Source organism: Harmonia axyridis, chromosome 1, assembly GCF_914767665.1.
Source record: "Harmonia axyridis chromosome 1, icHarAxyr1.1, whole genome shotgun sequence".
Taxonomy (NCBI): domain Eukaryota; kingdom Metazoa; phylum Arthropoda; class Insecta; order Coleoptera; family Coccinellidae; genus Harmonia; species Harmonia axyridis.
The window spans coordinates 82,209,735-82,228,535 of NC_059501.1; the positions used below are offsets into that span (position 1 = coordinate 82,209,735).

General features: G+C 35.9%; 1 protein-coding gene across 1 annotated transcript in view; it reads left to right on the forward strand.

The window, feature by feature from the left end:
- LOC123688934 (mesotocin receptor-like) overlaps positions 1-18,801 on the forward strand; it is a 105,552-nt gene that overhangs the window by 33,167 nt on the left and 53,584 nt on the right. The window contains exon 2 of the mRNA XM_045627690.1: positions 14,118-14,354. Coding sequence (XP_045483646.1) covers positions 14,146-14,354 — 209 coding nt within the window. The 5' untranslated portion in view covers positions 14,118-14,145. The remainder of the gene's footprint in view (positions 1-14,117; positions 14,355-18,801) is intronic.

Below are 18,801 nucleotides of genomic sequence, written 5' to 3' on the forward strand. Positions count from 1 at the left end.
TGAATTGTGAGTCTATTTGGTTTACACCAAAAATAAAAATTGAGAATTGAATCTATGAGGAAATTTGAACCTATTGATTTACATATCTCGAAAGGTTGTATGGAGTGAACAAAGCCTCAAAATTTAAATGAAATCGGACTGCTTATTTTCAAGTTATGGATATCAGAAACCAAAGCCAATTTCCATGAATCACCCTGTATCTCCGAAATCAAAGTCTTAGCTACTTTTCTTAGAGGCCTAGATGACGTGCATTCACCAATAAGCTATAGCCAACCACTCATGTTATACTCTGAATAATACAAAAAAAAATTAGCAGGCAGACATTAGTCAACCATTTTTGGATATAAATTCAATACCCAATTCAACAAATTCACATACCTTCAATAATCCGCAGGAATAAATTGTAATGATACCTCATTAATGAAATTCTAAGGCTTAGCCACATGGGTCAATTATAAACACAAAAATGCCGAGCAGAGTGCTATAATTTTGTAATTGCAAACATCGAGGAGACTTTGAGACGTGTTTTTACAGAGTTTTTTCAGCATTATACGTTGAAACTACTCATTTTGGATTGATGAACATCTATCATGTACGGGAAAACTCAGTACTTTAAATGATAATGTGCTATTTCACGCAAATAAAAGCGAAGCGATAGTTACCTATCTTTCCAAATGATACAATTGTACAAACATGAAAACTTAGCACAACGAGACTGCCGAAATAGGAAAATGTCAGTTTTGAAGAATAGAAGGTAACTTAATTAACATTAATGAAGAATTCGAAGTTAAATTCAATCAATGTTCATCCATCCAAGTCAATTTTCGAAAGGGAGGTGCTAGAGACTTGAAATTTCAGGATAGATTAAGCGTCTGAATATATTATTTTGTTTCCCTAAAAATTTGAAATTGTTTAAATACTTCGAATCTGGGAAGAATATGGTTCAAGCTAAGCGCTACTCAAACTAACAGAAAATCAACTCTTTTTTTTCGAGGTATATAACTTTAAGTTGGCATTACTGTTCAAGATGGCGACCGATTTGACAGCTGTCAAGTGATTTATTCTCAGTTTGGTTTGGCAATTCATCATGAATAGACTAACGCCTGAACAACGCTTGCAAACAGTGCAATTTCATTTCGAAAATAATGGTTCTGCGCGAAATACGTATCGCGCACTACGTCCATTTTATCGTCGACAAAATCGTCCATCAGAGCAGTTAATTCGATTAACCATGGAACGTTTTCGCACCACGTTTACTCTTATTGATAACTCGCATCCCCAGAGACGCCGTACGGTACGTACAGATGAAGCTATTGCTGCTGTAGAGCTGTAAAGCTGAGGAAAACCCGAATGAGTCTATCCGCCATCAAGCACAAGAATTGGATCTGTGTTCATCCACTTCATAGAAGATTTTGCGGAAGGATCTTGGTTTGCGTGCTTACAAAATCCAACTCGTGCAAGAATTGAAGCCAAACAATCATCAAGTAAGGCGTAGATTCGTCGAATGGGCCCAAAATGAGATTGCCGTTGTTCCCGATTTTCATAAGCGAATTTTGTTTAGCGATGAAGCGCACTTCTGGTTGAATGGCTACGTCAACAAACAAAACTGCCGCATTTGGAGTGAAGCTAATCCTCAAGTGTATGTCGAAACACCGTTACATCCAGAAAAACTGACTGTTTGGTGCGCTTTCTGGGCTGATAGAATCATTGGTGCGTACTTCTTCAAAAACGATGATGGTCAGAACGTTACCGTCAATGGTGATCGGTATAGAGCCATGATTACTAACCTTTTCATTCCTGAATTGAACAACCATGATGTCCAGGAGCTGTGGTTCCAACAAGACGGCGCAACATATCACACAGCTCGTGCCACAATCGATTTATTGAAAGACACGTTTGGTGACCGCCTAATTTCACGTTTTGGACCTGTGAATTGGCCTCCAAGATCTTGTGATTTAACACCGCTAGACTACTTTCTGTGCTATGTCAAGTCATTAGTCAATGCGGATGAGCCACAAACCCTTGACCATTCAAAAGACAACATTCGCCGTGTTATTGCCGATATACGGCCACAAATGTTGGAAAAAGTCATCGAAAATTGGACGTCCAGATTGGACTACATCCGAGCCAGCCGTGGCGGTCGTATGCCAGAAATCATATTCAAAATGTAATGTCACAAGATTATCTTACGGATAAATAAAATTCATGGCAATTGAATAATCCATCGTTGTTTTATTGCAATTTAAAGTTCTATAGCTCTAAAAAAAAACACCCTCTAGAAGTTGGATTTTTTATAACGATACAATATTTCGATATTTTTACTTATGTATATGTATTTGTTCTGATTTGCAGTTTTATTTTATTCAAAAACATTGACGTTATTATAGGTACTTATATCGAAATATTTCTATATTCTTCAAATAACTCTCGCCGGCCTTGAACTGTTCAATTATCAAAGAAAAAAATTTCATAAGCAATAAGATGCCGAATCGTTATATTTCCTAAACTTATGATAATATTGTTCGCTATAAAGAAAATATATTTAATGTGAACCTCGTAATAGGTACGAGTTGAGGCAAATTCCCCATACAACTTTTGTTAGACAATTTACACTGTCCAGAAAAGTATCGCTTTCAGTACCAGATACACAATGAACTTCTAACTCAACAAGAGAATTATTATAGCTGATATGTGGAATATTGTTCCTATCAACTTAACGCTGATGCTTCAGGTAATGTCTTACCCATGATTACCAAGTTTACCCTCTGAAATTCATTAAGCAACTCGTTAGAGTTTAGAGATTGCAGTGTTTTCCACGCTAGCTTTGTTGATTCGTCCGTACAGATAACAATTAAATGAGTATTCAACCTTGAATCCTTCAATTATCTACACAATGGATGTGGTTCATATCGTTTATACTCTTCAGATTTATGACAGGAAAATAATATTCAGGAGTAAACAAAGAGGGAGGATGTTTATCAGAACCAAATGAAATTTCAATATCGCTCGTGTTCAAATTAGGGGACAGATGATGCAAACTTCACATAAGAGTTTTTTTTGCAAAATATTTCAACCAGAGTTCCGTAAAAAATGATTTTTAAAAAAAAAAAATTTTCTGCAGAAATATTCAAAAGAATGTGAGTCCTCGTCGTCACCATTTTTTTCATAAGATTCCCATCAACTCATGAACCGTTGAGTTTTTACCAAAGGTATGACATATAGCTGAAATTATCATCAATAATGATGCAATAATATACTGGGTGTGTCATTTTGATTAAGGAAGTAGTAGTCTGTTTCCTGTGTAACCGGGAGTTGTAGACATCTGAAAATATTTTTGGGAGAAAAATCATTGTCTCAAACCCCAACATACAAATTTCCAGCACAAAATTGTGATCAGTTTTCCATAAACTCCTAATAGATCATTACGGTGATTCACCCTGTATATTCGTAACTAGAAGTTTCTTACCGTAATAGGGAACCACCCTGTATTTACTTGAATTTAATTCCCTGTTTCTTCATTATGCGACCAAGGCAATTTGTTATATCCATATCTTGCATGGAAATTGCATGTATTATACATTGCTGAAGTTTGACCATTAAAAGATGAATATTCTACCAAGTGTTATCCTCTCATCTCGTAGTCCACTTGAACCCACAACAGTTTATTCACCTACCCCAAACGAAATTGCAAAAGAGAAAATTTGAATACACAAGGTATGCAAATACTACAGGAAACCCCAAAGCCAGCACCGTTATTTGAAACTGAAACGAGTCATCCAAAGCGAAGTTCCAAACAAATTTCGTATATCGCATTTCTCATTGCATCCAGTTGGTATCTTTCCCAACTTTATTTAAAACGAGAAAATAATATTTCACAACGTATCATATTAATACTTGGAGATTTTTGATGATGAGAAGTTTATGGACGCTTCTGAAGGGTGTTTTTTTAGAGCTATATAATTGCAATAAAACAACGATGGATTATTATTCGATTGACATGAATTTTATTTATCCGCAAGATAATCTTGTGGCATAACATTTTAAATATGATTTCTGGCATATGACCGCCACGGCTGGCTCGGATGTAGTCCAATCTGGACGTCCAATCTTCGATTACTTTTTCCAACATTTGTGGCCGTATAACGGCAATAACATGGCGAATGTTGCCCTCCAAATGGTCAAAGGTTTGTGGCTTATCCATAAAACGCATCAAACAGTCAGTTTTTCTGGATGTAACGGTGTTTCGACATACACAGGAGGATTAGCTTCACTCCAAATGCCGTCGTTTTGTTTGCTGACGTAGCTATTCAACCTGTAGTGCGCTTCATCGCTAAACAAAATTCGCTTATGAGAATCGGGAACAACGGCAATCTCATTTTGGGCCCATTCGACGAATCTACGCATTACTTGATGATCGTTTTGCTTCCATTCTTGCACGAGTTGAATTTTATAAGCACGCAAACCAAGATCCTTCCGCAAAATCTTCCATAAGGTGGATGGACACAAATCCAATTCCTGTGCTCGATGGCGGATAGACTCATTCGGGTCTTCCTCAATGCTACGCTCTACAGCAGCAATAGCTTCTTCTGTATGCACCGTAAGGCGTCTCTGGGGATGCGAGTTATCAATAAGAGTAAACGTGGTGCGAAAACGTTCCATGGTTAATCGAATTAACTGCTCTGATGGACGATTTTGTCGACTAATGGACGTAGTGCGCGATATTTATTCCGCACAGAATAATTATTTTCGAAATAAAATTGCACTATTTGCAAGCGTTGTTCAGGCGTGAGTCTATTCATGATGAATTGCCAAACCAAACTGAGAATGAATCACTTGACAGCTCGCCATCTCGAACAGTAATGCCAACTTAAAGTTATATATCTCAAAAGAAAACACCCTTTATTTGAGGGGCAGTAATTCGGCCCAATTTGCTGGTCCCCTTCCATATTCCATCTATAATTCTTAAAAACAATATAAGGTTGTACCGTTCCGCTGCTTTTGATGTCAACATTCCCTGCAATTAAAATCTCCAAACCGCCTTTACTGAGCTGCCTGTATAATGAATAACACAAAGCAACCAATATAAACAGAATTCCCTATTACCCCCATTGAAAGTGATAGAAAATCAATATGTATTTCACAAATACTAAAACAACATCACCTTCGCTTCCGAAATATTTGGAAACCGATGTTTACAGATTCAACATACCTATTAGGAAAATTCCTAGGATTTTGCATTCGAAACTTGTTACTGATAAATGCGAAATGTTTTCAGCGGAAAACATGTTTCTAATCCTAATTTGTTTAAGGAACAATACTGAACACACTATTTTGGATGTTATGCTTACGATTTATACCTACTATTGTATTTCGATATTTTTGACTCATGCATATGGATTCGTTTTATTTTGCTGTTTTATTTTATTCGAAAACCTTCGAAAGACTTGGTGTAATATTATATTTTGAAACATCTTATTATTCTTCATTCGCTATATTACAATTTTCTTCACGCACAATTGCAGGTTCATAATCGGAGTAGGTGCTGTTCTTTTTCGTTTGTTATTGATGCTTTTTCAGCAGAAGTCCCGAAAAATACTCCGCTTCAGGCGCCAAAATTACTCACGCCGGTCCTGGATAGACTTAATATAAAAAGCCAGCATGTTATCCTAATCTAGAATGGAATACACGAAACATTGAACTCAAATAAAGAACTGTATTGGTTTTTTTTGTGATTCTCCAACTGGAAATTCAAACATGAACAATAAGACAGCAATAACATTTCGGGAGAAAGTATATAAACTCTTCGAATATTCGTAGCATAAAAACAAAATATCCAGTCGGGGATATATTAAAGGTTCTGTGAATTTTTCAGCGTGTTCACAATTCTTAAAAATGCTGAATACTGAAACGTCCACGCATAAATAAATTTTGTTTTTTATATACATAATATCGAAACTGATCAAAGACACTTCAAACTGATATGGATTCAAATCAGGAATATTACTTCAAAATTGAGATCTAAATTTCAAGAATTAATTAATAACTTTGAAATTATCTGTAGCTCGTGCATACAAATTGAAGTCCTGCTCATTAGTCCTTCCACTTTCTGAATTTAAATTGAGTAATTGAATTCTCATCCTGGAAAGAATTAATGATTATACCACTAAGGAATAATTAAAATATTATTCCCAAGGAATATTAGAGAATCAATCCCCATAAGCGGTGGAGGAGTTACATTTAGGGGTATTCGACTTACTTTTTTAAACATTTTCTCTAGAGAAAATGTTCCAAAAAGTAAGTGAAGCGTTGTATTTCTACAAATACATAAACGTACAACTTTGCTTCCGCCTTTTTTTTCGAATCTCGAGACTCTATTGTAAAAAACATTCATGATTCAAAGTATTGTCCATCGCTGGCCAGTACTTTCTCCCATCATTCGCTAGCGTACGAAGCCCGCGTTGAAAAAACTGGTCATTTTTTGAAGCGATCCAATTTTTTACTCTTCCATAAGACCGGAAGTGCTGGTCAGCCAGGCCGTGTGCCATTGATCAGACAAGTGATAGTCCGAGAGAGCAACGTCTAGAGTATACGGCGGTTGTGGTAGGTCTTCCCATTCCTACGTTGCCAAGAAGTTTTTCACCACTTTCACAACATGGGGTCGAGCATTGCCATGCTGTAAAATCACTTTATCATGTCTCTCGTTATATTACGGCCGTTTGTCTTTTATTACTCGGCTCAAACGGCTCAAATCTCACCTTCAACTCGTACGGCATCCAATTTCCTTCTTCCTGAATCATTCCAATTACTTTCAGGCGTTTTGAAATGTCTTTTCGCATCATTCTCAATGATCCTGCCAACTCTGTTTGCTTTTGACATAAGTCTTGAGCAAGTGATGCATCTAATTCTGCATCTTCGAAAAATTTCTCTCTTCCACCGCCATACTAGTCTTCGACGTCAAAACACAGTTCTTCCACTAATAGCGGCATCACCATAGGTATTTGAGAGCATTCGATGAGCCTCAGTCGCAGATTTCTTCATATTGAAGCAGAAAATTAAAACCTCCCGCAAATGAAGAGAATTTGGCTCGTAAGCTGACATATGTAATCGACTAATATTTCGAGGCGATCTATTCATTTCAACTACTACTTACCGCTACAGCCATCTATTGCAAAATGGCTGAAGCAAAGTTGTACACCAATAGACAGGGCCGGATTAGACTTATTTCCTCCCGTAGGCCAAAAACAATTTGCTGCCCCTCTGAGTAAAGTGAATTAAAAAAGAAAATTAACACGTGATTTTCGCAGGAGTTAATTAAGACAATTTACTATCTGGAAATGAACCAATCTATTGTTTCGGAATAGGCTTCAAACTAGGTAATCACTTCTTCTTTAGAGCCGAGTTTTTTCCAGTAGCCTTTTTTAACCATCGTTGTAGATAGAGTACAGTCTGAATAAAACTTATCCAGCTATTGCTTCGGATGCAGTTTTTTTTAATAAAAAACAGTGTTTATCAATACACGAAACTTTTCAGACAGCAACAAATGTAACGTTACTGAACCTTCAATATCTCGATCAGAACTCAACGATTCATCATGAATTGTTGACACGCATCTATTGAAGCGTGGTACTAATAAGAAAAAAGGTTAAAACGAACTAAAATCATTTCATTGTTGCATTGAATAGGTAATTAATAGAAATTCTCATAAATGTAGCAACATCTACAAAAAAAATAGTCAAGGTTGAGTACATCAATCAAACAATTCATTTGCATACAAATTAAAAAAAAAATAACCGTTATTCCTACCGCATTCTGAAATCGAAACGAATCCTCACAATTTTAATTGGTCTTTTCGGTGGCGGCACAGGGAATTTATGTCTATTCATAAAATTGTTGAATGGACGAAAATGATTGACTATAAACAACGCGGGTAAAAAACTTCATCGCGAACTTAATTATTTTTCTTAACGAGTTATACAAACTGACTTCAAGAGTTGGTAAATAATAAAGTCGGATTAGATTTGAATTTCACAAAGAGACAAAGTTGATGCTGGAAACAGCAAAAATTGCTCTCTGGGGATCCGACCCCAATTTAAATAATAAAGACCAACACGGCTATTTGCATCAGAAGAACCACAAGATGGAGATTACCTACGTTATGAAGCCAGAAGTGTGGCACAAAGTTTCAGATTCACTTTCTCACTTTGTTATGGAGAATGTTTTTCATACAACTCATTTGACCTTGATGAATATTCTTGAAATAATAAGAAAAAATATCATTATTCTTCAATAAGAGCTATTAGAAGAAGTATCTCAGATATCTAAGGTAGGTACTACATTTCAGATACTTTTTTCATTTTTTCAATGACCAAATTCGATCTAGTGTTGGTAGAATTCTTGATTTCTTCTTTAATAACAAAATCTATTAGGTGAACAACTTTGCTTCGGCATTTTTGCAATAGATGGCTGTAGATGTAAGTGGTAGTCGAAATAAATAGATTGTAGATGTCATCCAATAAGCTAAGGTATTTGTATACATAACGCTATCGAAATATTAGTCGATTTGTGTCTGCATCATAAAGTTATTCTTGATTAAACATGTCAGCTTATAAGACAAATTCTCGTCATTTACGAGAGGTTTTAATTTTCTGCTTCAATATGAATAAATCTGCGGCCGAGGCTCATCGAATGATCTCAAATACCAACGGTGAGGTCGCTTCAAGAACGGTGATTTTGACGTCGAAGATCAGCATGACGGTGTAAGAGAGAAGGCTTTCGAATATGCAGAATGGGGGCATTTGATCGAGACTCGTGTCAAATGCAACAAGAATTGACAGGATCATCGGTTTTGACGCAACAAGCCATTTCAACACACCTGAAAGTCAAGCGAATGATTCAGAAACAAGGAAATTGTTTCTTGCATGGCAAAGACGAAATGAATTTCTGCATCACATTCTGACTGGACACGAAAAATGGGTTCATTACGATAATCCCATGTATGACTTTCCCTGTATGTTTTTGAGGGTAATAAATGAAATATGAAAGACATGATAAAGTGGCAATGCTCGACCCCATGCTGCGAAAGTGATCAAGACATACTTGTAAACGTTGCAATGGGAAGTTCTATCCCACCTGTCGTATTCTCCAGTCATTGCTCCCTCGGACTATCACTTGTTCCGATAAATGGCACACAGCTTGACTGACCAACACTTTCAGTCTCATGAAGAAGTATCGCTTCAGATGATGACTAGTTTTTTCAACGCGGGATTTGTACACTGCCCGAAAGGTGGAAGAAAGTAGTGGCCATCGATGGACAATACTTTATGATGTTCAACCAGTTTACAATAAAGCCTATAGAATTTCGCAAAAAACGACGGAAGCAAAGTAATACGCCTATGTAATTAAAAGTATCTTATCAAGTATATGAAAAGGAGTCTCTAGATATTCAAGTATCTTCAGATATCTTGGCAACAAAGTATCTTATCTTGGTCATCTCTAATTATTTCTCAACAAACGCCATACAATCAACACACTTTTCAGAAATCATCTCTCTAACTATCATGGTTCAAATTTTGTGTTGGAACTTTTCTGTCGCGGTCGAGCCGGGAATTCTATTGTTATCTTGACAATTCTGGGTACGATTAAACTTGATTCAATATGCTCATCGTAATGTTTGGCCCATTGATGACGAATTCATCGAAAAATTCGATTCTGTCCGTCCAGCCATATACAAAATAACTTTCGACCAACTAACTTTCCAAGTTGCTTCTGGATCATCTAGAATGGCAATTTCAAGCCCTGTATTAAATTTCATATTGATTGCGTTTCCAGAGCCATGGAAAATTCAAACAGAATTCCCGGCTCGACCGCGACAGAAAAGTTCCAACACAAAATTTGAACCATGATAGTTAGAGAGATGATTTCTGAAAAGTGTGTTGATTGTATGGCGTGAGTTGAGAAATAATTAGAGATGACCGAGTTACTTCCGGAATCTATTTTTTTTTTCAATTTCTTCGTTTACTGAACTTCGGTGGCACGTATTTGGAAAATTAAGAAACCAGAAAGTATAAACTCCCAACTTGTGTTCAGAATACTGAATGGAATATATTGAAGCAGAAATCTACAATCTCTGAAAACGATGAGCATCCCTGAAATATCCTTATGAAAGTACGCATTGCATTGTGAACACAATCAAGCAGTTAGTTGAGTTAAGTTATTCTTGTGTTTGTGCAGAAAAATATTATATAATTCTAAATTTGAATACTCAAAAATTATTTCGAGTGACTAGAACACAGCCCACTTCTTTAAATTTTCAAAATAACTGATACATAATCATATCAATTGGCACCCCACGGTGGGCGCCAATTGATATGATCAGTTATTTTGAGTGACTAGAACCCAGACCAATTCTTAAAATTTTCAAAATAACTGATAGATTTTCATATCCCTTGGCGCCCCACGATGGGCGCCAATAGATATGATATCTATAGATAGATAGCCAATAGATAGATATCTATCAGCTATTTTGAGTGACTTGAACCCAGCCCAATTCTTAAGATTTTCAAAATAACTGATAGATAATCATATCAGTACCTAGTGAGATCATGGTTTGAAAGTTCATACTACACACACGGTAAAATTTCAGTATTTTGTTGGCAACTGGATCGAAGCATTACTGTCTGAGATAAAGCAATATAATTATATTTGTACACATCATAATATAACAGCAAGCAGTGCCAAGTAACTAAATAATTTTTTTCCGTTTTGCTTACTTTCGAGCAGTTCAACCAGAATAATTGCATCAAACTCCATCAACACGTGGTACATTCCATCGAATGAAGTAAAACAAAATTCGTACAAAATATAAATTTAGACATCGTGGGCAGTAATTTCGACTATTATGATAGCATTGACAACAAATATCGTAGACATGTCTATTAGGTGGAACGTTTATGCTACATCTTAATCAACTTGAGAAACACATGCTGTTAATTCCAAAGGTTGAAAAATGATCTTGAAAATTTCGTCAAGATGTTCGCACCAGTCCTGGATGTTGTCCAACATTTCCTATCTCTTCCTGTCGTTCAATTTCATTACTAGAGGCAGAAATAGAAACGTAGTGAGTGTAAAATTAGAGTAGTCGTCTCAGAATTTACTATCTGTTATTCGGAAGAAAACAAATTTGTTTATTTGGATTACCAGGAATCCTATTGGATTTCGTTTGTATGGAAACATGCTGTTTACAGGATATTCAGATTTGACTCTCATGATGATGAGAATTGAAGCCGTTAAAGAAGACTGCAAATTTAACTCTATGGTTCATTTGTTTTTTTTTTTTAACGCAAAATATCATGACACGAAAAATTAATCGAGAAAAACACTTACTTGCGTCAGAATGTTTTGGGCGCTAATTCTTCAATGCACATATTGTGCCGTTGGTGACCACAGAACTGTTCACACAATCATATTATGTGTAATTCATTACATTATTAATTTGTATATATTGACATGATTATTTGACATAAACTGAATTTCAACCTATACGGATCTGTTCATATTCACGGGCTGCTCAGGGCCGTCGCTAAATGGGAAGCAAGGAGGAGTATGGGCCATATATACATTGCAAATTGTTCATTCAGATAGTAAAAATGTAAAATATGACAAATTTCCTTCTTTGAAACCTCCATACAGCAATCTCAATAGTAAACTGAATTGAAGTTTCATACTCTACTCACGGTAGTCTACAACTGAATTGATATAACGCAATACTGAGATATTGAGGTTTATGTTTTATCTTCTTTTTTCCTCTATGCTTCTGGACACACGATCAACTTAGGCTTGAAATTGTTAATTCATGGATACATGCAGAATCTCAAATTGGTTGGATGGGTTGTTTCTGAAATATTGTGTTTTTTTTAATATGTTATTGAATTTTCTCTGATTCTAGCGTAACGATGATCATGAAATTGATCAACTTCTACAGGCACCTCAAAATTATAAAATTAAGACGTCGAAAAACAGAACGATCTGTATAAGGAAGACCATTCAAAAATCTATGCAAAAGAAGTCTCATGAAATATCCAGCATAGGGTCCGAATCAGGAATTGTTTGATCTGAAATTCGTATAACGATTTTAAATAGTTTTATAATTTTTATTTTATACATCTATCTACAGGCAGTATAAGGTATATTAAGATTTATCGTTCAGAAGATCATACAAAACTGATTCCAAATCCGATGAAAAAAGTTCAAAAAACAAAATTCTCATATTCTCGAAAAAAATAAGACCCCAATGTTTTGCAACACAAATTAAATACTTGACTTGCTCTCAAATATTCAAAGAATTATTATTCGAGTATATAAAGAAAAAAAGTGCATTCCAAGCTGAGTTCACTTCATTATGAAATTCTCTCCGAAGTAATAAATTATATTGGAATTTTTTCCACTTCGAGACATTCCAGTAATTTCAGGAAAAATCTATATGATGATTTTAATGAAGATAAAATATGGATCCCTAATATTCCTACAGAATATTTACTGTTTATTAAGTTTTGATTCCAGATTTCAGGTCGATAAAATTGTTTTCAATGGAATTAAACTATTGAGATTATTATTTCAGAACATGAAATGTGTGAACAAAAGAATGGAAGAGCTTTCAAGAAATTTATTTGAAAACTATACAAACTACCCTTTTTTTTTTCAACGTTTCAATCTAGGAATTCCAAAAATTGACAATCTAATTTCAGGTTCTTGGAATTTCAAAGATATTTAGATTTTAGAGTCAGTTTTGAAAGAATAAAATAAAGTTTATAAATTTTCTTTCACGAAATGAAAACCTTCATTATATTGAAGGTAGAATTGAATGAATTATCTAGATAATAATTGGTCCAAAGTCGGTATACAAATGGATCATCAAAAAAAGAATATTTCCACACCATCAAAGTAAAAAATTGATTGGAATAAAAAAAAATGCAATACATAATTCAATTCCATTCCCGAAATTAACTGTCTGGATGCAGGATGACTTCTTTTGAACTGAAAATAACACATTGCCTCTATTTGGAATGGTACACAAGCCCAATTTACTTCAAAGCGATTTTGTCTCTCTCCTATTTGTACAAGTGGAGCAATCAAGTTCCAAATCAAATCCCGTATAGTCCTAATTTTTACTGGCTCCTTTTTACTAATTAAAGCGTTCATTTGGAAGATCAATAGAAGCAGCACCAGCAATTTCGTTGATAATTATGGCAGAAAGAGATGACTTTATTCGTTACCGCAAATCTAATTAGTTCCGAAGTCATAAACATTAAACATGTCATGAAATAATTCAATTTCCATTTTGATATTCGCGTTCAACGATTTTAATGTGAATTCCCTTATAAATGATTGTATAACAAGAGAGGGAATAATGGAAACGTGTTAATGTATTTGTCCACATAGTTTCCATTTAACGTAGATATATTATTTGGATGAACCGAGAAAGAGCTAGGAATGGTGAAGGCGCTGGTTCCGCAATTTCACTCTGAACGCTCTAGGATTTTATCATGATGCTTGTAATTTTCGAATTTTGTGACAGGATAGTCCCAAATGATTTACGTTTAAGGTTTAATTTTTCAATATCTACAAAGGTAACCTGATAATTCTCATATTCTAAACGTACCTTATTTATGAAGTATGTAAAGGGTGTTTTTTTTAGAGCTATAGAACCGCAAATTGCAATAAAACAACGATGGATTATTCGATTGACATGAATTTTATTTATCCGCAAGATAATCTTGTGGCATTACATTTTAAATATGATTTCTGGCATATATAACAAAAAAAAAATATATATTATTTTTTAGATATATTCAACACCACCATATATTCACAAATCATTCAAATATGGGAAATAACGGGTGTGTACCATTTTATTGGTACACCCTATATACGAGATTATAAATAGACCAGAAAACCACCCTGCAACACGTTAGAACTTTTCTTGATTTTTTGTATTGGAAAAAATCATATTACTTCCACATATATTCTTCCCCCTCAACCCTAAAAAACAAATTATAACTACACATCCCCGCACGTGCTACGTCTCAATTCAACCCCTAATTCTTGCTCTTCTTTTCCAGACGCTCGTGACCGACCGAAGTCCTACATATGCTGCAGCATCCTAACATCACGATGAATGCATCCCTAGCGTCGAATAATTCTCTGTCGACGTCCCTGAGAACGGCGGACTTAACAGAGCCACCTACCGGGAGGGATGAACATCTGGCGCTGTTCGAGGTTGCCACACTTGCCGTCATTTTCGTAGTCACCGTAGTGGGTAACACCACTGTATTGCTGGCTTTGTGGGCTAGGAGGAGGTGAGTCAATGGCGGCTTGTCCTATGAGGCAGTGCCTCACTAAATAAATTTTGGAAATTACATCTATTAATCGAATATTTAATTGTTTTATCTCATCCTCAATTTCACATCATACGGTACGGCACTGGGTCTCTGTTCCATACTATCCATGCTTCATCTCACTTCCTCTCCAAGAAGTAAAGGGTTCGAGGCATGCCTCACGTGCTTCCTTGTCTTGCGCGTTATCTACATCGTCGCGACGAGAAATCGAGAATATTTCCACGCCTATGAAGGAGGTATCTAAAAATAAATCTGAGGCATGCCCCATGCCTCTGTGAGTGCAAAAAAACCATTTTCGGGCGTGTTGCGTACAATGTTTTTTCGCCGCTGCTTTCCATATTTTATTGCGATTGCGATCAAAAAAGATGTTTTTTGACAACTAATTTCATTTGAACTGTCAGCCGTTATCTCGGTTGCTATAGTAATGATCAACTGCATTTATTAAAAATATACCTACCAAGATTTTCATATTACCAATGACACGAACGACGTGATTCTTTTCCGGCCTAGTCCGGGAAGTACGTACTTTCCGGACTAGGCCGGGAAATGCTACTTTCAAAGAGAAAAAGCGTCCGGGAAGTGAGCACTTCCCGGACGGTTGCCGAAAATAGTAATTTACGTAACAAGTCCGGAAAATAGGGTTTTTTTGGACGAATAGACAAAATTCCAGGACGAGCGTTAGCGAGTCCTGGAAGTCTGTGAGTCCAAAAAAACCATTTTCGGGCGTGTTGCGTACAATATTTTTTCGGCAACCATGTAGAATAACACTATCGCTGCTGCTTTCCATATTTTATTGCGATTGCGATCAAAAAACATGCAAATTTTTGACAACTAATTTCATATGAACTGTCAGCCGTTATCTCGGTTGTTATGGATTCTATGATTCTTTTCCGGCCTAGTCCGGGAAGTACGTACTTTCCGGACTAGGCCGGGAAATGCTACTTTCTCAGAGAAAAAGCGTTCGGGAAGTGAGCACTTCCCGGACGGTTGCCGAAAAAATTAATTTTCGAAATATCGACTCCTTTTTTTGTAATGGGTGAAGCTTGCCATATGGTGTAAATTCACCATAATGTAGTCAATCGGATTGCATTTCAACTATCACTGGTAATTTTCTGAAAGACTGAAAGAATAATTGGATCCTTTCTCGGATTACAACGAAAAAGGAACAAATCAAGAGGAATAAAAACCCTTAACGACCACTACAAAATTCGAAACTAACACAATCCGAGTTTGCCCCGAAAAGTTTTATCGTGTTCTAATTGAACCGAACGAACGATCATTCTGGCCTACACCTGTGATAAAATGAAAGCATTTTTTATACGAGAAGTGAGGGTGTTATCCCCGGGGAACTTCCACAAACTAAATTAATTTGCTCATCCGCCAGCTCATGAGGTAACATCACGTCCTTTCATGGTCTTCAATCTCCTTTTTACCTTCGACTGGTGTCCTATCCGTCTTCATTATGGGGTTTAAAACTGTCTCGGATTGATATGGATTTGAAGAAAGATCCGTTTAAGCCTTATTGCCTAGAATTGGGGATTTTTCGTCAATGTCTAGTTGGAGAGCCACTTTAGCATGGAAAAGAGATATTTTTCTTCGTATGTCAGAGGATGAATACAAAGAGATACTCCTCAATAGATAATTTGATTCGTTATTCATATCTTGAATATGAATTTTACAGAGATGTAAGCCCTCTATAGCGGAAATACTCAAAAATTAGATGTACAACTTGGCTTCCGCCATTTTGCAATAAAAGGCTGTAGCGGTAAGTAGTAGTCGAAATGAATAGATCATAGATGTAATACAATATTTGTGAACTTAACGCCATCGAAATATTAGTCAATTTTTTCTGCGTCATAAAGTTATTCTCGATTGAACATGTCAGCTTACGAGCCAAATTCTTGTCATTCGCGGTAGGTTTTAATTTGCTGCTTTAATCTGGAGAATTCTGCGACTGGGGCTCATCGATTGCCTCAAATGGTGTGGCTGCTATTAGTGAAAGAACGTGCCGAGAGAGGTTTCAACGCTTCAAGAATGATAATTTTGACGTCGAAGGCAGGATGGCGGTGAAAGTGAGAAGGGTTTTCCAAGATGCAGAGTTGGAGGCATAAATTAACCAAGACTAGTGTCAAACGCAACAAGAATTGGCAAGATCATTGGGAGTGACGCAAGACAAGAGATGTTAAACGGCGTTTATTTGCTTGTGAACAGCAACTTTCAAGGCAAAGACGGAAGAGATTTCTGCATCGTATTGTAACTGGATACAAAAAATGGGTGCACTACGATAATCCCAAGCGCAGAAAAATCATGTTAATATCCCGGTCATGCTTCCGTCGACATCCAAACCGAATATTCACAGTTCCAAGGTCATGCTCAGTATTTGGTGAAACCAGCTCGGCGTAATGTGTTACGTGTTGTTAAAACTGACTGAAACCATCACAGGCTATCGTAATCGAACACATCTAATGCGTTTGAGCCGAGCATTGATAGACAAACAGCCGCAATACAACCTGTTGCGAAAGTGGTCAAGACATACTTGGAAACGTTAAATGGGAAGTCCTACCCCACCCGCCGTACGCCTATGTAGATAAATTTGAAATTGGTACCAGGAATGGCTCAGTAATTGAAACTGGTATTCCTGTATTTTATAAAGAAAATCTTCTTTCAAATTGTGTAAAATACGATGAATAGTGAATGAATTCATCTATGAACTCTTCTTAAATTTTTCTCAGTATTGATAAAGTACTGAACCCTATATAACAACCAAATTATTATGGATTTATCGAAAATAATTCGTCTAATTATTCACTATGCCTTCTGTTAAGCCAAATCTTCATTCACAAGATAGTAGTCTCACAGTTCCCGATTTGAATGTTTTGATTCATTCCAATAGTCGAGTCGATTTTTAACGAAATAATGAATGTTATTCTCCAAATTTCAGTGAAAATTAATAACAGCCAAAACCGCTGCCTTCACCTCTGAATGAGATAATAAATTTTAGTCAGCAAAACAAAATTCATTCATCTCGGGCGTCAGATTTATGGGAAAGAAGAGTTTGCCAGTTTTCTTATTCTTGCAGCTAATAGTTTTCGAGATTGTTTTTGTTCGGAGAAAAAGTCGGATATCCTGCAGTCTGGCAGTATCCGTGGAAATGATCCTGCAAATTTTCCCATTTGAAATCGTCGAGTATATTGCCAAGAAAGAGGAAAGTTTGAATTGTTATTCAATATTTCCTTGGAACATTCTGGAGAATATTCGTGGAATGTACTTTATTTTATTTTCAAGAACTTATATCGACTTATCATTGGGAAAATATACCCTCATACCAGTGACAGCTCGTCAGACGTGGTGAAAATTATAACTTTATCTTCAATTGACTTTGTTAGATTAAAATTATATACAGGTTATTATCAGATGGGTACAAAAGTTTCTATGAGTGAACCTTTGTCGAATATTCAAAGGATCTTCAATGCCAACAAAAACCTTGGAAATGAGAATCCGCAATGAGAAGAAATATTTTCAATTTTTCTCTTGAAATTATTGAAGTTGAAGGAATGTCATTTTTCTAATGGAAAGAGTTCCGTTGAATATTTTTCTAATTTCATTGCGATCATTTGAAGGAGTGAAACACATAGAGGTGCATCCTTAGATCTTTGTGCCAAAATCAAATAAATTGCATGATTCCAGGTGGAGAGGTCGGGATCATCACGAACAGACTAATTAACCCGTTCCACGTTTTCAATAACATTATGTGCAACATAAGAGTTTTGATTTATTTAGTGTTGAACCGGTCTCCTCATACTTTTTCACTCTTTTCCCAGTCAAAAGAATCTTGGGCGAATCATTTAAATGTCCAAGAGCCAGGCTACCGATTTAAATAATATCCCTTTGTCCTTTCAATTCGTTCATGCAACGTAGCAGTAAGCTATACAAATATGAACTTCTTTGGAGACAGCTTATACATATAAAATATAATCAATATAAAAATATTCTAGGGATCATGAAACACATTGTTGCTAGTTATTGATGAATCTTTATGAGGATCTGCAAAAAAATTATTGGGATATTTTGTTCCTCGTCATTCCTGAAAGGCTGTGAATTAATTTATTTTTGTTTTTGGCATATCACGTACCACGCACCTCAAATATCAATATTGTTCCATGGTTCATTCACATTGACTGTATATCCTTTTCCGTATCAACTACGTTGCAAAGATATTATCTTTTTTTTAGTGTTCCAAACTAATTACTTATATGAATGAAAAATAATTACTTATATGAATGAAAAATAATTACTTAAAGTGCCTATCCTCTATCCTCTATGGATGTTGGCTATCACATTGGACCACATTACTTTGTTCACTTCCGCTCTTAATAATTCTATCGATGTCATTCCAGTCCATGCTCGC